This window comes from Aricia agestis, chromosome 6, assembly GCF_905147365.1.
Source record: "Aricia agestis chromosome 6, ilAriAges1.1, whole genome shotgun sequence".
Classification (NCBI taxonomy): Eukaryota; Metazoa; Arthropoda; class Insecta; order Lepidoptera; family Lycaenidae; genus Aricia; species Aricia agestis.
In genome coordinates, this window is record NC_056411.1 from 16601429 (window position 1) to 16624983 (window position 23555).

The following is a 23555-nucleotide window of genomic DNA, read 5'->3' on the forward strand; positions in this document are numbered from 1 at the left end:
CATATTTTCTGCAACAAAGATAGTTGATTAGCGAAGATAAGATATTATTAAACTAAACAACTTTAAGAAACAAAAACAATGTACTAACCAGCATAGAAGGTGGTTTTTTTGGCGGCATGACTTTTCCTTTCCTGCTAACATAACTCTTTCCTCTTTCTTTCAAAGATTTTCTTATTAATGTTTTATTTTTAGTTTTACTAGAATCACTCATTTTCACAATACTCTCTAGTCTCTATTATATAAATTTTAACAAACAAACAAATCACAATGAATAAAGAAACTTTTATTCATTGACAAATCACCACCAAACGATTATTTTGACTTTGACATTTACTACGATCAAATACACGCGCGACCCTTTTGTAAAGAAAAAATCTTTGGCACTTATACCCAACGCCATCTATGAAAAATTACCAAAATTAGAATAAAATGTTGTAGGCACTTTGCACCTATGACATGAAATGGCAGCACAACATAGATCCTTTGAAAGGTAAAATTTAAATTTTGCTTTTTTTGGCACTTAGCCCATTTGTAAATTCCATGCCTCAAATTTCGTGATAGATTTTGTTTCCAAATTCCAATAATTATTGTATTTTATTGATATTTATCGTTATACATAAACTAATCACTTTATAATGATGCATTTGTAAATAATAAATAAACAAAAAGCTTATCGTTAAATTTAATGGCGCAGGCCCAGCATTATGGAGTCAAGCTTGACATACTTTAGTTTGTCTGTAAGTTATTGTTTATTTCTCCTGTTTTTCTTGTCCTAAAAATGAATAACACTTTATCATCTTTTAATAGTTTGTAGATGCTGAATTGCCTGATCCACTGCAGAAGAAACCGCAGGATTGCGATTATGATCTTCACAACTCCCTTTCATCCCAAGGCAATCTTTTGGGAGGTGATGATGTCCTAGCCCAGTTTTTGACTGCCGATGGACCTTTAGAGGAGCCAGATTTGAACGGTCCAACTACTTTGCACTGTGAAATATGTAGCAAGAAGTTTGACAATGCAAAGAAGTACTATGGCCACCTGCGAATTCACTCCAAACAGAATGTTTGGATCTGTGGTCAGTTATAAGTGTTAATCATTGCTATTGAATATAATTTGATTTTCTATTTAATTTACTAAATGATTAAATTATTTGTAGACAAGTGCCCAAATGAAAGGTTTCCGAATAAGCAGGACTTGATGAAACACAGCTTGACTCACAAGCCCCTGGCTAAGGTGTGGAAGTGTCCCCAGTGCACATTGGCTTTTGAAGCACTCTGGAGGCTCCAACAACATTTATTTGCCAAACACTTGAACAACAGGTAAAAATAGAAAATGCTGTGGTCCATAAAATACTATTCAGCAGTTCCGATATACTTATATGATTTTTGTTTATTGATTTTCACTAAATTTTCAACGACTAAAACTCATCCATTTATGAAATATTAAGTTATTTTTTGTGATTAAATTATTTTAAAATCAGTTTTATTAGTTGATAACTAATGAAACTTATTTTAAAATAATATCTATATCTATTACTGACAAACTAATGAAACTTATTTTAAAATAATATCTATATCTATTACTGACAAAATGTGGACTAGAGTGGCATGTCAGAGAAGTAAGTGGAAGCTGTTGGGGGAGGCCTTTGCCAAGAGGCACACAGAAACAGAGACCGCCCTACCGAATAATAATTAATTTGAATATTTTGCAATGAATGTAAAATAAAATATGTATCGTTTTCTGAATAAAGGCTAATAATAAAAAAAAATATCTATTACTGCAATCTGGAAAGCCTGGAGATGGTCCTAGTTAGTAAAAATATTTTTATCTTCTCTGATAGTCAAGCTGCACTTAAAGCACTGACTGCCGCAGAAGTCTCATCCAAATTGGTTCTGGAATGCATTGAGTGGTCAAACATGCTAGGAAAGAACAACAACATCCGCCTAGTATGGGTCCCGGGCCACAGTAATGTCCCCCGCAATGAAACCGCTGACAAACCGGTCTGTGGTATACCCCCCAGTACCATAAAGCAAGTGCTCAAGGAACGAAGTCACAGACTAAGCAATGGGCTGAGACCATGGCCTTGAACACTCCAAGGCACTAATTCCTGGCTTCAACAAGAAACTATCAGAATTAGTGCTCACCTTGGGTAGGAACCAATAATTAAGAATCCTTAGCAAGCCTAGTTGGGCACTGCAAGCTCAACAAACACCTCAACAAAATAGGTATTTGTAGCATAACCACTTGCAGATTCACCTTCTCCTCGGCTGTCCTGCTCTACTTCAGAGCAGGAACAGGCACCTTGGTTGCCACGAATACTCATCCACAGATGAAATTCGTGGCACCAACCCCAACCATATAATTCAATTTATGAGCAGCGTTGGTTTGAGGACGATTCTTTAGTGCGAAGGAGTCACAATTGATCCTTATGGGTCTCAGTGACGTCAGGGCTACAGTGACCTGCTTTCTTTAACAAAAAAAAAAAGGAAAGAAACAAAACAAAACAAGGACCACTCAAGCAATAACTAGTAGGTACTAATGCTTCATTACCCATTAATTAGGGTTCCGTAGCCAAATGGCAAAAAACTCAACACTTATGGATTCGTCATGTCTGTCTGTCTGAATTTTTTTTCATCTAACCTATGCGTGTGGGATATGTATGGATAGGTCTTCAAAAATAATATTGAAGTTTCTAATATCATTTTTTTCTAACTTGAATAGTTTGCGAGAGACACTCTTCCAAAGTGGTAAAATGTTTGTCCCCCCTCTAACTTCTAAAGTAAGTCTAAAAAAATATATGATGTACATTACTATCAAAACTACCAACGAAAATTGGTTTGAACGAAATCTATCAAGTAGTTTATTTTTATACTTCATAAATGGTAACATAAAAATAAATCAAAACCCTTTTAATTTCATAAAAATAAACCTTATTGCTGCTGCTGAACCCTTCATGGGCGAGTCCAACTCGCACTTGGCCGGTTGTTAAAAAGATTAATATTTATGTTAATTTTCAGACCTCATAAATGTGAGCAATGTGATAAAGCATTTCAAAAACCATCAGACTTAAAGAAACACCTGGATGTTCACAATGGTAAATATAACAATTTTTGTTTACAAGAAAAACAGATTTTGTTTATTTTGAGTGCTGACAAAAAGTCCTTTAACAGTACTTAATCTTAACAGGATGGTCAAAATTAAAGATGTTAGGAGTTACTTAACCGATTCAATGCGGCGCACATTTTTGAAGACTTTCAGTCGTGGCGCCATACAATTTTCTCGTGACACGTTAGCCGTGTCATACGCCATAGAAGTAGATGATACGACTGTGACACGGCTACCGTGTCACCCGCCACTTTCATAAAGGTTTATTGTTTTTCTTGGTTTTTACGCGTGTATTAAATCGCTTCTTAATTAAGAACATTCATGTGACTCATTTGAATGGTTTGGTGTAGTTTACCTGAATAATCGTATGGAGTATAAGAAATGCTGCATAATGTATAAATATTATTTTTATTTATTGTTTTGTAAAATTCTTCACAGATATTAAGAAATACAGCTGCACTCTTTGCAAGAAAAAATTTTCAGATCGATCAAACTTAAAAAGACACACAATGACACATACCAGTGAAAAACCTTTCAAATGCCAAGGATGTAGGATCTCTTTCAAGCAGGTACAGTTTTAGTACAATTTGCTAATGTTTTTTGACATCTTTATTTTTCTCTGGAACGGACAGACACTGTGGGAAAAACTATAAATAATCGGCCAAGTGCGAGTCGGACTCGCGCCGTACCGTTATAGAGCAAAAATAGTGTTTTTTGTATATGGTCACCCTAAAATTTTTATTTTATTTAAATATTATTATTAATTATTAAAGAACACATATAATTAAGGCTTTGTGAAAATTTCAAGTGCCAATCACGTTTGTTGTATGGGAGCCCCCCTTAAATATTAAATTTATTTTGTTTTTAGTATTAATTGTTGTTATAGCGGCAATAGAAATACATAATCTGTGAAAATTTCAACTCTAGCTATTACCATTCTCTAGTTACAGCAGACAGACAGACAGACATCGAAGTCTCAGTAATAGGGTCCCTTTGGGTACGGAACCCTAAAAACATTATTGTTTAAACTACACATATATACAGAGATCAGGCGCAGGACCGACTTTTTACATGCCCATCCGACGCATGGATTATCTTACTTGTCAGACAATCAGGTGATCAGCCTGCATTGTCCTAACCAAACTTGGAAATAACATGTTTCCAACGCGGCAATCGAACCCATGACCTCCGAGTCAAGAGCAACGCTCTAAACCACTACACCACGGAGGCGTTAAAAATGCATAAAAATATTATGTGCATAATATTATTATGTAGTAACTTACATAACTATGCATTTCTTGCATGTGAATAATAATACGAAGTTATTAATAATAATTATTATTAAAGTACAAAATAGAGAATTCCTTATTATTTTTTTATTAGCTCATAAATTTAATAACGATTTCAGCTAGCTTCACTGAATCGCCATCAAAAGAACTGTGCGATGTATAATCAATCTGCTGTCAATCAAGAGAAAGGAGTCAAGAAGAATCACTGCCGAGTGTGTGGAGCTACATTTCAGTACAAGAGTGCCCTGTTAGAACATTGTGTGAGGTATTATGCCGAAATTTTTTAATCGATTAAGACTATTATTCGTCCTTCTCCAAACTCTTAACATTTCAATATCAAATTTAATGAAAATCAGTTCAACATTTTAAACATGAAATTAATAATTAATAACAGAGTGACAAACAGACACGCGTGTTTATTTACAGGGCACACGTAAATAATAATGCTGAACCAGAAAAGGATAATAAAGTGCACGAAACTAACATAGATACAAATAAAACAGTAGATAATATTGTGGATGATATTCTGTCAGCTGAAGATGATTACTGCATCACAGCACCATCTCAAAACACTATGTTGAATAGTTACAACTACACCAACCACGACGACAATCTCAATCAAATCGAATTTTTAAAGGAAATAAACACTCTACACATATTAGATGATGAATTACTCTGTAACGATTTAGACTTGGATACTCTTCAGAATAACCACTTCTTCAACATGAACGATGATTATATCGATAAACAATTCCTATTGGACTTCAACGATGGCGATCGAAGTGTTGATCAAGATCTAATGAACGCTCTATATCAGGTGAAGTTGGAACATCTGCCGGAAGAATTCTTGAATATCCCCGAGCCGAGCCAGAATGTTCCGAGCACCGAAAAACCCCCCGATATCGAAGCAGTCTCTGTGAACGATTGTTCTACTATATTCGAAAGTGACGTTGACTTAGAAGCCAGTACCAATTTAGCGGCTAACCTAAATCAGCTTATAGGAGAAAATAATGTTCAATATATATCTACAGAGGATGACGACATGTTTATAATTAGTTTGAATAGCGAAATAGATGCTGAGCAACTTACTGATATGTTGAATATTGGAGTCGCAGACACAAATACAAAAACAATAAGTGATCAAGATAATGATAATGATTATGATAATCATGTTTTGGACGAGAGACATAAGAAAATACTAGACAACATCCAACCAATAGTTATGAAAATGAATGAACCAACTAAAAATAATGCTGATGAACTTACAAATGCTAAAAATGAAGCGGACACTAAAACAAAACCTAAAGTTAATAAACCAAAAATCTTCACCTGCAGCAAATGTAGAAAAGTGTTCAAGAAGAAAGACAATTATAAATCACATCTTGGTAAGTAATATGTGATGGTTTTAATGGTGTTGTGTCAGCAATATTGCCTAAAACACATTGATTTATTTCCAATGAATAACCACCTGTTGAAATACTAGCATACAATATCGACCAATGAAAGCATTCAACATCACGCGTTTTCAATCTAAACACACTAGGCCGAAGTTACGATGACATACTATTACGTCGCGTTCCGTCCGTATTTTGTATGCGTTTGACAATTGACATTTCGGGCGTAATAATGCGGAATTTACGCGGCGTAACTTCGGCCTAGTGTGTTTAGACACTATAGTTTGTGCATTTTTATATATAATTGACAATAGTAGGGACCTAACAAAAAATAATCGATAGTTTAAAAATATCGAATCACTTCGTAAAGGAATTGCAATCGAAACTATCGTTTTCGTACTGACATTTCTGTGGTGCCAGCAATTTAAGATGGCCGCCCTTTTTTATCGATTTGATTTCGATTCAACCGAGTCAATCTCTATTGACATAAGTTCCATTTCATGCATATGACATTTTTCAAATGTTTTCGTAACAATAATTTTATACTCCTATTTCTTCTTCTTCTTCTTCCAATTTCACAGTTAATATTTATATTTTTTATTAATAAGTTAGCATTTAGCATCTTTTCATTTTTATTCTTTTATAATTATAGGAAACATTTGTTTTTGTAGATGGAATATAGTTTATTACATTTTGATTTTTTTGTTTCCTTGTAAAAAAAAAACCCATAGCAAGGAACGTGAAAACTGTCACCCATATCATCTTAGAACGCACAAACTATAGTTGTCAAATAAACAGTTCAATAAAATTGAAGCGTGAAATTGACAATACAATTGATCGTTTAGGGGCCCGCTTACAAAAACAAGCTAATCTATCTCCCAATATTCCAGCGACTCACGAGCCGTCTCTGCGTCGTCACTGGTGTAGTATCTGCGGCGCGCGTTTCGGGTACCGTTCCACTCTCAACAAGCACCGCGTCGCCGCGCACGAGCCGCGCGTCCGCACGCCGCACCGCTGCGATTTGTGCGACAGGGTCTACCGCGCTGCTTGGATGGTGAGTTTGTACAGTTTTGGTAGACTTTGATATCAGTATGGACTATGGGTTTAATGTTACCTATTTGCATTGAAATTGAAGATACGGCACATGGTCCAATTTCAACTTTCTGTTTACAATTAAATGCAATGGAAGAACATTTGCCCAGAAAACTTTTATCCTGCAGAGACCGCAAGTTTTTTTAGGATAAATCTTAAATTATGTCCAAATTGTTTTAGCGGGAGACCGGAGAGGTAACAGACTGGCAAAAATCGAAATACAAACGTTCACATATTATAATTAGTATTAAGTATGGACTTCTGGAAGAAGCCCTACATTGCTTCGTTAATGGTGTTATATTGAACAGCACAAGGTTCAAAATGATTATTAATGGACGCCTAATATATTCCAGCTAAAGAACCACATAGAGCGCGAGCACGTGGGCCTCAAGCCGCACGCGTGTGAGCACGCCGGCTGCGGCAAGCGCTTCTACAAGAAATGCGATCTCACGATACATCAGAGGTAAATGTATTTTTCTTCATGGACTTAAATCTTGTTGTCGCCCGCAACTTAGTTATGTAGAAAGTAGAAACATTCAATACATTTCTTTATATAAGTCGCGGGAATATCTCACAGGGACCGTACATTTATACCGCACACAAAGTATATTGACTGCGCACGTGTGCGTGGAAAGGAGAGTGTGACTCTTTAATGACATACTAATATTTTAGTGCGCGTGTAAATTCAATACCCAAATTTTTCCCTGTTCGACGACTGGATATAAGTATTTTTATTTATTTGTAGCCAAAATTCTTTTATCGCGCGGAAACCGTATATTTTTCGGGATGTAAAGTATCCTATGTCCTTTCCCGGGACTCAAAGTATCTCCATACCAAATCTCAGCAAAATCGGTTCAGCGGTTTGGGCGTGAAGAGGAGACAGACAGACTTTCGCATTTGTAATATTAAGTAGTATGGATTATTGTAAAAGAGACAAGCAGCACTAATCTGGGCAATATTTTCTTATTGTAGCTTTTACTACTTAACTAGCAAGTAATATATTCGCAGATACCACACCGGCGAGCGGCCGTTTGTGTGCGATGTGTGCGGGCGCGGCTTCCCGCACGTCTCGCACCTCATCCGACACACCTCTTACGTCGACTGCACGCGACGGTCAGTATAGCTTGTTTAACTATAAAGTAAGTAGCTGTTCAACCAGGCGAACCGCCAAGCTACCAGACAAAAATGCAAACTACCAGACATCCAGATTTGTTTGATAAAAATGAAAGATGTCACGAATATTTGGCAACTATTCGGTATTCGGCCCATTCGGATTCTTTTTTTGCTATTCGGTATTCGGCCGAATAGTACGTATAGTACGTATTATTCGGCCGAATACCGAATAGCAAAATTGCAACCTAGTCTAGACTTTTTTTTCATGGTCCTCAATCTCAGAATAAAATAAGATTATAGTTTATACCCCAAGCGCATGGACATTATTACATAGTGTGTTGGGAGACTGTAGATCTGGGTGCCGCATTTTGTGGTTTGCGACGTAACTGTGCTCCTCTTTCTGTACACTGTCATAAACAATTCTATTGTTCTTTCTACCTTTATCAATGTAGTTTGAAAATTTTCATAATATTATGTAAATATTTTGTTACAGGAAGGCGAAAAAACCTGAGAAGTGAAACTAAATTAGAAAAACATTTAAAAATAAAATAACTCAAGTGACATCGCTTTTTATTACAAAATAGTACAGTCATGATTACAAAAATAACTTAAAATGATACAGGAACATATTCCCGTCTCTGTCTGATACTTTTGATACTGAATCTGACAGAGACAGCAGCATGGATTCACTCTTGAGTTTGGAGTTACTATTTTTTAGGGGATTAAGTTAGTCATTATCATTTTAAACTCAATAACTACTTACATTAATTATTATTAAATAATACACAGCATCGTAATACTTATTTAAAATGCAATCTACAATAATAATATTATATGATCGAGTATTATATTTAACTACTTTTTAAAACAAAGACAAACATATTATATTTCTAGCATTTGAGCCTGGAGAAAACACAAAAAACAAAAACTATTAAGTAGACCTATTTTATTTAGTCGGTCTTATTTTTGCCCGACTTTACACATACTTACATGATTATATATTATAACATGTTCATAAACTTGCTACATCTTTTTAACATGTTTTGTGCAAATAAAAATATTGAATTGAATTGAATACTTAAATGATTTAAGTCAAAATAAAATATAAGGCAATAAAATATCACATAATCTTGAGTGGCCAACATCATACAGCATCTGCTATGCTAGGAGGCGCGCAAGTGCGTTACGTTTTCCGGTTCTCTTTCTGCTCCAAAGACATTCTCTTCATGAAGGCTTCTAGGCTGTTGGGGCCGTCGGCCAGACTCGCGTGAGTATGATGGTTGTTGCCAAGCTGAAAGTAATGTAATAATTAATGTTGGTTACGACTTCTTTAGCGCAAAATTGAATTCAACTCATATCGGAATCGTAATTTTTTCGGTTATTGAAGCCGCGGTCTTGACATGGGCTTTTTTAACCTTAAACAAAAGTTTATAAATGTGTGTAAACGAAAGCGACAGAACCATAAATGTGATTTAAATTTACATATTTTATATGTGAATAAAAAGTAGCTTATCACCTATGTCTTTCTCGTTGCCTATTTTTGTGTTAATTTTACTAAAATTCACCCAGTTTCTTTATAATGTGACAAAGCTTGATTAATACTTTCGTCCCCACCGAAGATCGTAAAGATTAATAGAGAAAAAAGTATTAGGACAGTAAGACATGGTAAGCTACGTCAAGCGCTTACCGCACTTACCATGTTTTTGGCCCAGCCGGACAGGTGGTGCGTGTTGTAGGGCTCCCTGTACCGCGCGTCCACCAGTAGCACGGCGCCCCAGTCGCCGCGGTGACGCACGCACCGACCGACAGCTTGGTTCAGAGCTCTACGGATTAAATAGTGTTAGATGATTGCAAGGGCCATTAAAATAATGATATTTAATGATGATTAAGGCTTAATTTATACCGCCGCGGAAGGTATAAATAAGCCTTACCTTGAATTTAATGACGAGTTTGACCCACTAATTTGAAGATTTTTCTAGTGACTTACCCTCATTTATTTGTTTCATTTTTTGTGAATTGAAACAAATTATTAGCCCTAGCCCATTTGATTTATCTCAGTACCAGAAGCAAATAACGCATAGAAAGCTGTTTACTTGATATCTATTTTTAAATTGTGTTTAGGCTATTTTTTTTAAATATCATAAATAATAATAAAAAATAATAAAGTACAATACCCGGCAATAAATATTGCACATCGACTTTTGGAAAGATACAATCGGCTAATTTCGGTTTCATAGAGCGTTATCTTTGTAGCACACACCTATTTGACATTATGACAGTCGTTGGTCAGTCGTTGTTCAAATTCAATAGAGTGCAGTCGCGTCCAGTTCAAAATATATATCTAGAGCTGTTAACACCCCTAAATTTAAATAAAAATAAATTGTTCTATGGCATCTTTAGGAAAAAGAGGGAAACCTTTACAAGGCCAGTCACGCGAAATTATTTACAATGTTTATAAATATTTTGTAACCGAAGCTGACAGATTTAAAAAAAATGTCGACGAAAATGTAAGTAGTTATTTTAAGAAGGTTCAAGAACGAGTTGCAAATGCCACTGGAATTTCAAGAAGAACTTTGAACAATATATTAAATGAAGTCAGTACTGAAACACATCCTACTGAAATTAAGTTCAGCACTCCAAAAAAAGGGCGACCAAAAAAGCAATTTCGTTTAAATATGGACGATTTTGATTATGATGTTGTTCGAAGAATGGTGTATGATTTTCACTTACGATTTAATGAACTGCCAACAATTAAATCATTAAAAGCTAAATTGTCTGAAGCTATTAATTACAATGGGTCAGAAAAGACTTTGAGAAAAATACTTCACGAGATGGGATTTCGGTTCACTAAAATGGAAGATAATCGAAAAGTGCTAATGGAAAAGCAGGATGTAAGTCTCAAGCGAATGGAATACCTCGATAAAATACGCAAATTTCGCGAATCAGGAAAAAATATCGTCTACATGGATGAGTCTTACATACATACATCCCACACTAAAGCGAAATCTTGGAGTGATGATAAGAAAAAAGGAGTAAAAAAGCCAATTTCAAAAGGTCAACGATTGATAATAGTTCATGCGGGAAATGAGAAAGGCTTTGTACCCGGTGCCTTTTTAATGTATAAATCTACGGACACTACAGGTGACTATCATAATGAAATGAATAACCATAACTACGAAAAATGGCTGGTTAATCAATTAATCCCAAATATACCCAGTGATTCTGTTCTAGTTATCGACAACGCACCCTATCACAACAAATATGTTGAAAGACCTCCCAATTCAAACACCATTAAACAAGAAATGATTAACTGGTTAAACAAACACGACATTCCAGTTGATCCAAAATTAACAAAACCCCAGATTTACGATATTATTTGTCAGCACAAGGAGAGGTATACAGAGTTTTCTGTGGACAAAATACTCGCCGAACATGGGCACACTGTATTGCGATTGCCACCATATCATCCGGATTTTAATCCAATTGAAAATATATGGTCTCAACTGAAAGGTTATGTAGCCTCTAAAAATGTAGGTATGAATTTAACTACAGTAAAAACATTATTGACTGAAAAAGTAAACATGATCGGGACTGAAGAGTGGAAAAAGGTTTGCGATCACGCAATAAAATGTGAGAATGAACATAGAAGCATTCAACACGGTTTAGACAATTACACTGATAGACTAGTGATAAATACGGCTGATAGTGATAGTGAGCTCTTTGAGAGCACAGATAGTGAAATGGAAGTAATTGAGAATTAAAGTTATTATTATTTTAACTAGAGGTATAATGGTATTTATCATGTACACTACAGTTGTAATTTTCGAAAAGAATTAAATACGTAAACATAATTTGAACACGTTTTTTTATTTTATTTTACCCGAACCTAAAGCCATAACTTATAGAAAAATTGGTGTATTTTATACAAAGAATAATAAAAATTGTCAAAAGAAGCAAATCATAATTGTTTTAACAGCTCCTAATATATACCGGACTTTTTGAATTTCGTGCGTTAGAGATAACGCTCTACAAAACCGAAATTAGCCGACTGTCACTTTCCAAAGGTCGATGTGCAATATTTATCGCCGGGTACTGTAATTATTAGTTCTTTATTAGGGATGACAACTAACAATGTCACAACTCACATTATAACATTATTGACAGAATAATAGAACATACTGAGCTAGTATGCACAATTCTAAACTTAAAAATAACGGAATAGATTATTATGAACTAATTAGTGCTACTTAGAGCAGTTTTACCAAGTTCCATACATAAATCTGGAACAGTATATGTAGTAAAATTCAAGTAGGTAAGTTAATGTAAGGTAATAAATACAATTTCACAAAACTACTAATGATAATTAATTACTTATTAATTATTAATTACCACTTTTTGAAGTGAAAACTTCTTTAGCGGCGTTGAGCACTTTTGTGGGATGGGTAAAAACTGAAACTCGCGTCAGATTCTCGTGCTGATCGAAAAACCGTAAGACGGTTGGAGAGTAGTGTTGTAACATCGAAATCGATTAATCGAACAATCGATTGTTTTTTTTCAATTGTCGATATTTTTAATCGATAATCGGGTTTCTATTAATTAAAAAAAAAACGATTTTTTTAAAAATCGATTTTCATAAAAAATGGGTTAAAAATTTAATCGATTATAAGGGTTTCAATTAATTAAAAAATCGATTCGAGGTTTTAGTACTGGTCAATCAATCAAGGGCTCCCCACCCCTACGACATCTGGGGTTGAGTAGTGAAACCAGAGTACCACTATCAATGGGGTGCCCTGGGCCTGTAGACAAGTGGCAAAGCGCTAACGCTAACGCTACAAAATGTATGCGATTTGACATAAGTCATCGCTTCGCTAGCGAATACTAATGTCAAATTCATACATTTTGTAGCGTTAGCGTTAACGTTAGCGTAAACGTTTTGCCACTTGTCTATGGGAGCTGGTAAGCTAAATGTATCAAACATTTGTTGTTATAACGGCAACAGAAATACACAATTTGTGAAAATTTCAGAAGTCTAGCTATTGCGGTTCTTTAGACAGAAGTTTTTGTGTGTTCCTATATAGTTTGAGCTTATGGAGTAAAGTTATTATGTGTATGTTAATAATAAGAAGTGATTTATTAAATACCTGTAGGCCTGGACTCTCAGCCACTCGCTGCCGGTGAGCAAACTCCGCTCTTTGGCGTGTCGGTCGTTGAACAGCATCTTCTGTTTTACCGCTATGTCGAACACGTTGGGGTAAGGTATACCCACCTGGGAAAAGTCAAAAGAGTATAACGTCTTTATTATTGTCATAGAATACAGACGTTGAATAAAATTGTGACAATTTGAAAGTTATACAATTACAAAATAAGGCTACATTGCTTCATAATGGAGCATCACCGTAACAACGACGCTTCTCCGTTTTACATAAATATTTTATGATAATATGCTACATACATGGGAATTGGGAATGAATGTGTAGTGTCGTATAAGTTTCAACGCTTCGAAAAAGCGTTGCTGGAACTGCCCTAGTAGACAAAAGGCAAGCGATTATCGTAAACGCTAACAAAATGTATGCGATTTAACATAAGTCATCGCTTACTTAGCCTAGCGAATACTAATGTCAAATCCCATACATTTTGTGGCGTTGGCGTAGGCGTTAACGATAATCGCTTGCCGCTTGTCTAGGTCCTCTGGCTAGCCAGCGCCGAGCTATATACTCACAGCGACGACGGCGCGCGCCTGATTGTCCTTGAAGTCCATGCCCTCGGATACCTTCCCGCGATACACCGCGAACAGCACCGCGCCCTTAGTGCCCTCCACGTACTTGTAATAGTCCTGAAACAACAATCATATCCACACTAATATTATAAATGCGAAAATGTGTCTGTCTGTCTGTATGTTACCTCTTCACGCCGAAACCACTGAACCGATTTGGCTGAAATTTGGTATGGAGATACCTTGAATCCCGGGAAAGGATATAGGATACTTTTTATTTCCTTTCCCTATTTGATTCAAAGTTTAGGTCGAACCCGGACGTCAGAGCATGTCTTATACTAACTTAAATCTTAATACAATCAGACCAAAAAACGTAGAAAGCTTGGCTTTCTACTTATGAAAGACCTTTGATGGATTTGACTTTTAAACACATTAAAGGATATAGTTATTTATTTACCTCCATTATATCATCATGATCCTTTGCGTTTTTATTCTCCATGAAAACGTGCTTCAACTCTTCTAACTGTTGCCATACCCCGGTATCCTGCCATCTGTAATGGTGAATTGAAAATTTAACGACAACATTTTTTTAAAGTTTCACACTGCGTACACAGGGTGTCCTTGTGGTTAATGTTAGAAAAGACAATGAATTACTGTATTATATCTTTACAATTATAGTAGAAGTAAGCAGGGGTAAGTTTTATGACCTCTTCATGAGTATATTCACTAAGCGGCAGGAGGGTAGGAAGCACAGCACGCCGTGCGGCGTGAGTGCGCACACACGCATTATGGCGTCGTCGAGTGCGTCCGGTACCCTCGAGCGCGCTACATTGATCTTGTCTATTGAATAGCACTAACTGTAAATGGAGGCCCACCTTTTCATAAGTATATTCATGAGGCGATACGACGGTAGGAAGCACAGCACGCCGTGCGGCGTGAGCGCGCATACACGCAGTATGGCGTCGCCTAGTGCGTCCTGCACGCTCGGGCGCGCTGTGTCGCCGCTCGCGCACCGCAGCGAACCGCCGTCTGCGCCCGTACTTAGGGTGCCTATCCACACCTGAAAATTTATATTACATGTGCTATCGTCAACTACAGCTGCGGCGAGTGTGCCGGTGTAGGTATATGGTGTACACTGTACAGTATGTACAATGGCTGGGTGAGGAAATTAAACACAGATTACTGTATAACTGAACACTACTACTCTGGCGGCTGCTGATGGAGAAGTGATCGTTGCTATAGTCGGGCGACCACTCCAACTATTTCCAACTAACTCCCTAGTAGGCGCGTCCATCTTTAATTATTATCAATACACTACATTACATATTTGTAACTTGTCTGTAGCTGGACGTATGACACGTATATCTCATATAAAAGTATTTAAATTACAACCAAGTAGACAACATGTTTTAAATTGTTAATATAAATTATTGTAAGTATAAAAAGGCTTCGTTCATTTATTTAAAGCCTACGTGTACAAGGCTCCTTAAATTATAGTGCAGTGTACCAGCTGTAGGACTAAAATATAATTATCTCAGAATCTTGGTCATAAATCAAACTACTCGGTATACTTCATTTTATAGTTTAGGTGCAACAGTTTTTTACGTATTACGTGATAAGAATGAAAAAAACTTACTCTCTCCTTAGGTATAACGTGGTTACGGCTGATCTGCTGCGGGAATTTCGTCCCCAACTCCGAGTGTAGACTGATGAGCGGCGTTAGCGTACCCGATGCGAGTATGATGCAGCGCGCCGCACTCAGTGGCTCGAACACCACGGCCGGGTTCAGACAGATGAGACGGAGTGACAGGCTGTCTCGCTCTATCGACTGAAAGAGTGACGCTTTAAATAAGTGGCACAATAACAATGAGTCGTATGGATTTCTCTATCGACTGAAACATGACATAATATTTGTGTGTTGACTGTAGAGTTAAAAAACACGGGCAAACGAAAAATCTGTTCGTCAGATTTTTATGTTATCATCCATTTGCTAAACATGTGACAGAATTGACTTACCTCATTTTTATCCTTTTCAGATTGCTAAACAAGATTTTGTTTTTACATTACATTTTTTAGGCTCGTGCATTTGAAACTTTAATAATTGTACAATCCAGAAAATATGCTACTTTTAATAATACTTTTATTTTTTAATTTTTCTTATAAACTGAATGAACAATATATTAAAAACCTTGTCAAATGACGCAGATCGCCACGACGTATTTCCACCTCTCGTGGCAACTTCACGCTGCAGCACCGGCTTGAAGTTGTCAGCGAACGCACCGGAATCGCGGAATAGGTAGCCTGCGGAGACGAGACGACTTAGCAGTTAGCACATAGGTACGGTTATATTAAATTGTAAACAAAGATTTTATTATAGCACATGGTTAAGTTGGGATTCTGAGACTTCGCTGCATTTCCTTATATAATGATATGTTAGACACAAAGTACCATAATGGTGTACCGTCCGGTACTCTATAAATAAGATGCTGATGGACTCGACGAGGGTGCCGGTGGCCTGCGTCACGCCTACCATCTGCTGCGGGTCCTCGCGCAGGATCTCGACGAATATCTCCGCGTCGTGCTGGAAGCGTGCACGCAGATATAACACACATACCGAGCACGGTGCTGATGGACTCGACGAGGGTGTCGGTGGCCTGCGTCACGCCGACCATCTGCTGCGGGTCCTCGCACAGGATCTCGACGAATATCTCCGCGTCGTGCTGGAAGCGTGCACGCAGATATAACACACATACCGAGCACGGTGCTGATGGACTCGACGAGGGTCCCGGTGGCCTGCGTCACGCCGACCATCTGCTGCGGGTCCTCGCGCAGGATGTCGACGAATATCTCCGCGTCGTGCTGGAAGCGTGCACGCAGATATAACACACATACCGAGCACGGTGCTGATGGACTCGACGAGGGTGCCGGTGGCCTGCGTCACGCCGACCATCTGCTGCGGGTCCTCGCGCAGGATCTCGACGAATATCTCCGCGTCGTGCTGGAAGCGTGCACGCAGATATAACACACATACCGAGCACGATGCTGATGGACTCGACGAGGGTGCCGGTGGCCTGCGTCACGCCGACCATCTGCTGCGGGTCCTCGCGCAGGATCTCGACGAATATCTCCGCGTCGTGCTGGAAGCGTGCACGCAGATATAACACACATACCGAGCACGGTGCTGATGGACTCGACGAGGGTGCCGGTGGCCTGCGTCACGCCGACCATCTGCTGCGGGTCCTCGCGCAGGATCTCGACGAATATCTCCGCGTCGTGCTGGAAGCGTGCACGCAGATATAACGCACATACCGAGCACGGTGCTGATGGACTCGACGAGGGTGCCGGTGGCCTGCGTCACGCCCACCATCTGCTGCGGGTCCTCGCGCAGGACCTTGATGAAAATCTCCGCATCGTGTTGGAATTCTACAAAAAAGGACCTCTGTTATAGTGTAGAAACATCACTAAGCAGTGAGTTTGTAAAGCTGTATGACTATGGCAAAACACCGCAATCCTCCGCAACATTTACCAAGGATAGATTTTATTTACAATTTTTTACTTAAATTAATTATTGATGGATTGGATATTATATATACTGGTTATGGTTTTATTATTTATTGTTATTAATTTTATCGTTTTAATTGTGGATACTGATGAACTCATTATTTGAATTTTTTAACTAAATTTGTAATACAATTTTATGTACACTACTATCGCATTAGGTAAACCCTGTAATGATAGTTTAAGTATGTGATGATGAAATATATAAATAAATAAATAAATAAAACATTTTGACAATTCATTAGAGCTCGAACGTGTGTGGGTCCGCATGTACGTGCGAGATAGAACGTGTGCACGTGCATGTCCTTGCGAATGTAAACACGTGCGAATAGCTTTTACGTACGTGTTTGTATGTTACGGCAAGAAGCAGATAGGTCACTATACTCAACCTGTGGCTCGCGTGAAGGTTTGAATTCATGCCCACCGGCAGAATAGAGCAAAGTCGTCGCGAAAGTCGTGAAAATTTTTCCACTTCTAAATCAATAATTAAAAAAAAACGTTATTCTTGACCCTAAAAAAATTTGGTTGCAGCCCGCGACCCTTGTAAAAAAAGTTGAGTTATGAGTACCACTGCCCTAGGTGATCGCGACCGGTGAGCAGAACAAGCGTTTGACAGCAGCATTTTTTAACTCTGCTTGTTTACAGGTAGTCAGCTAATCTAGCTGTAACAAATACAGCTTGCGCGTATACTCACGCGGGTACTGCTGCTGGCCGATGTTGTGGTTGTGCAGCGTCTGCAAGAAGTGTTGCTGGTCCCACACGTAGCTCGCCTCGCCGTTGCTCACCACGCACTGCTTTATCAGGGGCGTTTGGTTCACGAACCTGACAATTAGATGGTATAATAAGTAAGTGTCTAAACACACCATGCCGTAGTTCCGCGGCGGAAGTTCGGTATGATTACGTCAGCAATGTCAAACCCATACAATATAACGCGACGTAATTTAAAATACATTGCAGACGGAATTATCCCCAAATTCCGCCGCGGAACATCGACATGGTGTGTTCAGACACTAAGGGTAACTCAGTAATAATTTTTAAAATGTAACTTAAATGAAGATTTTTACATAAACTGTATATATTTATAAGTTAGTCTTCATTAGAAGAAACTTAAGTAATCAATGCAATGTAACTATAAGTGCGGCTAGTAATGGTGTAATAAGATAAATTAAATACTTTGGCACCTTTCAGTCATGGACTCGACCATACTATCTAATCTTAGTATGGAGATATTTTGAGCCCCAGTAATTGACATAAGGATAGTTTTTATCCCGTAAAAATGAATGGTAACAATTAAAGGTGATCGCACATTTGTCCACAACCTACGCGCCGTACGCGCCGCATACCAGAATTCGTTGCATGAAATGACGCAGACGTTACAAAATGGGGTGCGTACAGCGTTGCCAGGTTTTTTTTGTGCCAAGTCGGGACTTTCAAACTTTTTGAGTGAAAAAGCGGGATTCTTCAGACAAAAGCGAGACAAAGTAAAAAAGATATAAAATCAAAAGTTTTTGAATTTTATCTTTTTATTTGCGTTAAAATAACGTTTACGTGACAATAGATAGCATAATTAGTGGCCAAAGATAATCCACCCCTCTACCGCTCACACTCTTTAAATGTTCATTACGCACCTTTCTTTCTCAGCACGCTGCACGTACGTTCGGGCTTTCCCCGAGAAGCGGGACTGAGCCTGTCCCGCGCGGGACATTTAATTTTGATGAAAAAATCGGAACGTCCCGCCAAAATCGGGACGTCTGGCAACGCTGGGTACGTACTGTACGGATGAATGTGCGATCAGCTTAATGGAGCCGTTGTATAACTTAAATTTGGAATAAAATTTTATTCCAAAGTTAATAAATGACACTTAAATTAATAGAAATTATATCAAAATGAATCGGAATGGACAATACCATTGATCCCAGTTGCTCAGCACCTTCAGTAGACTGTCCGCGAAGTTAGTTCCGTACTGGTTGGAGTACCGGTAGCCCGCCGCGATCTCTAGCTCCTACAAATTATTGATTAAAAAGTAAGTAAGTACTTTAAATTAGTTAAGTGGGTAATTTAAAAAAAGTTATTTAGGTGGAATCACGGTTAAACAAACAAACAACACATTATGCATTGAAATCAAAATCAGGGCCATCTCTAGCCCATGTGGCGCCCGTGTGCAAACATTACCCTAGCGCCCCCTAGCAAGCGCGCGGTCAAAATGAAATGGGTACATAGTACAAGTACAGTTCGTCCGGCCGCTTAAGGGTGAGGACTCCATATTAGTATGGGTATAAGATAAGGGGGCAAACGAGTAAAGGGGTCACCGGATGGAAATCAAGTACCGTCGCCCATGGACACTCGCAACATCAGAAGAGCTACTGGTGCATTGCCAACCTTTTAAGAGGGAATACGCTCTCTTCTTGAAGGTTTGCAGGTCGTATTGGTCCGGAAATACTGTTGATGACAGTTCATTCCAGAGTTTTACAGTGCGCGGCAGAAAGTTACGCGAAAAATGGTCGGTAGAAGACTGCCACTCATCAAGATGATGAGAATCGTATATTTTTTGTGTGGAACAATGGCGAAAAGTTGCAGGAGGTATAATTCCGAACAATTTCTCAGAGCACTCCCCGTGATACAACCGATAGAGGATACAGAATAAAGATACATCTCGATTCTCGGCGTAATTTCTGGGGTCCCGCCCGTTTGAAACACTATGGCAATCAACAATTCCCTTCGTTGGATACGATCCAGAGGGAGATAGTTGGTATTTTAGCGCCCCTGCCCAGAGATAAGAACAGTATTCCATATGAGGCCGAACCTGCGCCTTGTAGAGTTGTAGGTGTTGGTCCCGTCTGAAATGCTGTCTCGCTCTGTTAAGAACAACAAGCTTTTTGGAGGCTAACTTGGCCTTACTCTCTAGATGACATCGAAACTGGAATTCGCTCGATAGGTATGTTTACGCCATGTATTTCAATGCTGGGGGATATTGTTAATTAAAGAGGTGCTCTCAAAACGAGTCTTGACGGAATTGAATTGGACTAAGTTACGTCTACCCCATTCAGGGACATTCTCTATTTTAAGTTCGTATTTCGGCACAAGTTCGTTTCGACTCTCAATGACATTTAGCCGGGAAATATGGGGGAGCCGGCATATTATAGGGCATCACCTTTTTTTTAAAGGGAAATGCATTACGCATCCCTTGCCCCCTCGGGGCAGGGGTATGTCGGCCTCCCTCCGCAGAGGTTTACCGACTAAAGCCCCCTCATGTTATGGGCGGTGATCCCCTCACAGGCCTAGGTTTCTACCTCAGCCGCTCACAGGCCTAGGTTTCTACCTCCATGGCAGGGGCGACTTCACTCACCCCCTTGTAGGGAGCCCTGCGCTTCTTCCTCGTGCCGGGCGGCTTGCTGGCTGCTGTGATGAAGTCGTTAGCCCCCAGCTGCACGTGGTTGCTCTCTTATATATCTTATATAATAATAAGGAAATCGCAGTCAGAAACCTTAGGCTTGGCACGACTTTGTCTAGATTTTATTTCTGTTTAGAGATAAACAAGCAGCTCCATCGATACTTGGCCAGGTTTTTTTACATAAAGTTTTTGGTGGGATGTTTAGGATGGCGGGCCTTGCTTTGCTGTTATTCGAATTTCGACAATATTAGAAGATCTCCAGATGCTACACAAAATGTATGCAAACTGAAGTTCTTTTAACGTAGGTCATTAAAGCGCAGTGGCCATCCAACGCGGGCACGCGCCGAGTGGGGCTCCGTTGCGAGCGGCGCTCGGCGCCCATAGGGCCGCGGCGCCCGTGTGCAACGCACACCCTGCACATAAGGGAAAGACGCCCCTGATCAAAATATCATTACCTCGTTAATAGTATGGAAATACTTAAGAGGATACACCAAGGGCTAGTGAAATGAAAAACAAGTATTTGTAAAATCTATTGCTATCTCTAGTGCCTCCCTAACATCAAGCCCCCCCCCCGCAGAGCGCGATGGAGATCTACAGCTTGAATTGAAAGTTCCTAGCCAAATTGTTTTCTCAATGTTTGATCACAGCCGAAAATCTGGCCATCATGCTAATAGTGGCCATAGATATTCAGGAAAAGAATATAACTCTACCGGCATGATCCAGGGAGGAAACAGGACAACGTTTGTATGGATAAACGGCCCTAGTGTCTCCTTTTAAGTCCCGGGAAAAAAATATCTAAACTAGAAACAATTTCCGATAATCGGTAATCATCATCATCACCTTCATAGCCGCTTGTATCTGGTCCCTGGTGATGGTGAAGCTGGCGGCGTCGCGGCAGATGTCTTCGATGTTGTGCGCCTCGTCCACAACCAATATGTTGCCCGGCAGAGTGATTTGCAACTGGAAATTAGAACTTTATTTTCATGGATTTAAAGTTTAAATTCCTGATATTGAATTTAAGTTTCGTAATGTGAAAACAGATAGCGTTATTTGTTTAAAACAAGTAAATTGCAGTAAATTGTTATATCAACAATTTATGTAGCTATTTTAGTCTAAGCGATAAGTTGAGAATGGCGAAATATAGAGATAAGGGTCATAAAAATACGTGCGATAGCTCATTAGATTCGGGAAGACGTCTAGAAAAATGTATCGGAAGCGTGTATTAGCACACAAAAAATTGCAAAAGTTATGAGCAAATTAGGTTGCAAAAAAAAGGTATTATGTTTTTTGTTAAAAACTCCGAAACTATTAACATTTAAGAAATTTAAAAAAAAGATTCTTAAAGAAGAGGAAATTTCCATAAACAAATCCCAACTCCCGGAATTCTATCTCTATTTTTTATAATTTTAATTTAACGCTGAAAGTAAGCCTCCGCGCGGCATTTTTAGGTAGCGCGCGTGGCTTCAAAACCGAGCACGTCACACTGATTATTTTTTTAAAGGTATTAAATAATATTTAAAATTTTCAAAAACTTATGGTGTATTCCGAGCACTTCAAAGAATTTGCTTCCGTTGGGAATTTAACTTAAAGTTAATTTTTCAACAAATTAGACAAATGTTAACTAACGAAATTTTTTCGAACTTCCGTCCTCATTGTACTTTAAAGAAAACGTTTAAATAATTTTCGTAAAATTTTTCACTTCGTGGAGCCCTTGATATAAACATACTTAACAAGATCACGCCATAAAAGTTTAAAAAAAATTTCATACTTTGTTTATAATCATTTTTTAACTTGAACAAAAAACTAGAAATCCACGTAATATTGTCAAAAAAGGAATGATTAATTTATTATCATGCAATTGTTTTCATATCAATAAAGGACATGTATTAACTGAAAAAAAAATCCGCCATTTGCTAATAAAAAATTTATAAACCAATGGACTGTTTCGATGCTTTGAAAAATTTTTTTTTCTTACCTTTATTCTCTTGAAAATATTATGATTTTAAGAAACAAAATTTTTTCTTAATAACAATATTTATTGTTTATAATCGTTACATCAAGGGCTCCACGAAGTGAAAATTTTTTACGAAAATTATTTAAACATTTTTTTTAAAGTACAATGTGGACGGAAGTTCGAAAAAATTTCGTTCGTTAACATTTGTCTAATTTGTTGAAAAATTAACTTTAAGTTAAATTTCCAACGGGAGCAAATTCTTTGAAGTGTTCGGATACACCATAAGTTTTTGAAATTTTTTAAATTAATATTTAATACCTTTAAAAAAATAATCAGTGTGACGCGCTCGGTTTTGAAGCCGCGCGCGCTACCTAAAAATGCCGCGCAGAGGCTTACTTTCAGCGTTAAATTAGAATTATAAATAATAGAGATAGAATTCCGAGAGTTGGGATTTTTTAATGGAAATTTCCTCTTCTTTAAGAATCTTTTTTTTAAATTTCTTAAATGTTAATAGTTACGGAGTTTTTAACAAAAAACATAATACCTTTTTTTTTGCAACCTTATTTGCTTATAACTTTTGCAATTTTTTGTGTGCTAATACACGCTTCCGATACATTTTTCTAGACGTCTTCCCGAATCTAATGAGCTATCGCACGTATTTTTATGACCCTTATCTCTATATTTCACCATTCTCAACTTATCGTTTAGACTATTTGTATATTGACTCATCTGTATTTGTCTATTTAGTCACAAAATTACTGCTATCGCGCTCCTGTAGTATCGTCGTTATAATTTTTGTTAACGAGTGAAACGGACAATAAATAACAAGAAAATTTGTAATCTATGTTTTTATGTATTCTATGTAGTTGTATTATCTGCTTCAACGTCATGAATTTGCCTTTACAATAATTGTTAAAAACGTTTGTCTATCAGCGCCGCTACTTTC

General features: G+C 38.0%; 3 protein-coding genes across 4 annotated transcripts in view; 2 read left to right on the forward strand and 1 right to left on the reverse strand.

Moving 5' to 3' along the window:
* Nucleotides 1-553: 553 nt before the first annotated feature.
* Nucleotides 554-8521, forward strand: LOC121728394 (zinc finger protein 2 homolog). The gene is made up of 11 exons (XM_042116565.1): nt 554-737; nt 808-1075; nt 1157-1319; nt 3018-3094; nt 3544-3674; nt 4514-4659; nt 4821-5779; nt 6679-6842; nt 7234-7343; nt 7889-7993; nt 8487-8521. The coding sequence occupies exons 1-11, from the start codon at nt 705-707 to the stop codon at nt 8509-8511; spliced, it is 2181 nt and encodes a 726-aa protein (XP_041972499.1). The 5' UTR covers nt 554-704; the 3' UTR covers nt 8512-8521.
* A 420-nt stretch (nt 8522-8941) lies between these two features.
* Nucleotides 8942-23555, reverse strand: part of LOC121728392 (Fanconi anemia group J protein homolog) — a 78965-nt gene continuing 64351 nt past the window's right edge. Inside the window, exons 8-19 of one of the 2 annotated variants that reach the window (XM_042116563.1) lie at nt 21496-21615; nt 19172-19266; nt 17959-18086; nt 17016-17129; nt 15895-16007; nt 15343-15534; nt 14582-14766; nt 14164-14257; nt 13713-13826; nt 13135-13259; nt 9690-9816; nt 8942-9284 (exon numbers count right to left, since the gene is read on the reverse strand). In XM_042116563.1, the coding sequence (XP_041972497.1) occupies nt 9177-9284; nt 9690-9816; nt 13135-13259; nt 13713-13826; nt 14164-14257; nt 14582-14766; nt 15343-15534; nt 15895-16007; nt 17016-17129; nt 17959-18086; nt 19172-19266; nt 21496-21615 (1515 nt within the window). In that variant the 3' untranslated portion in view covers nt 8942-9176. The remainder of the gene's footprint in view (nt 9285-9689; nt 9817-13134; nt 13260-13712; nt 13827-14163; nt 14258-14581; nt 14767-15342; nt 15535-15894; nt 16008-17015; nt 17130-17958; nt 18087-19171; nt 19267-21495; nt 21616-23555) is intronic. The other variant, XM_042116564.1, reaches the window with a different exon arrangement.
* LOC121728395 lies at nt 10379-11850 on the forward strand. Its single transcript, XM_042116566.1, has one exon. The coding sequence runs from the start codon at nt 10381-10383 to the stop codon at nt 11752-11754; it is 1374 nt and encodes a 457-aa protein (XP_041972500.1). The 5' UTR covers nt 10379-10380; the 3' UTR covers nt 11755-11850.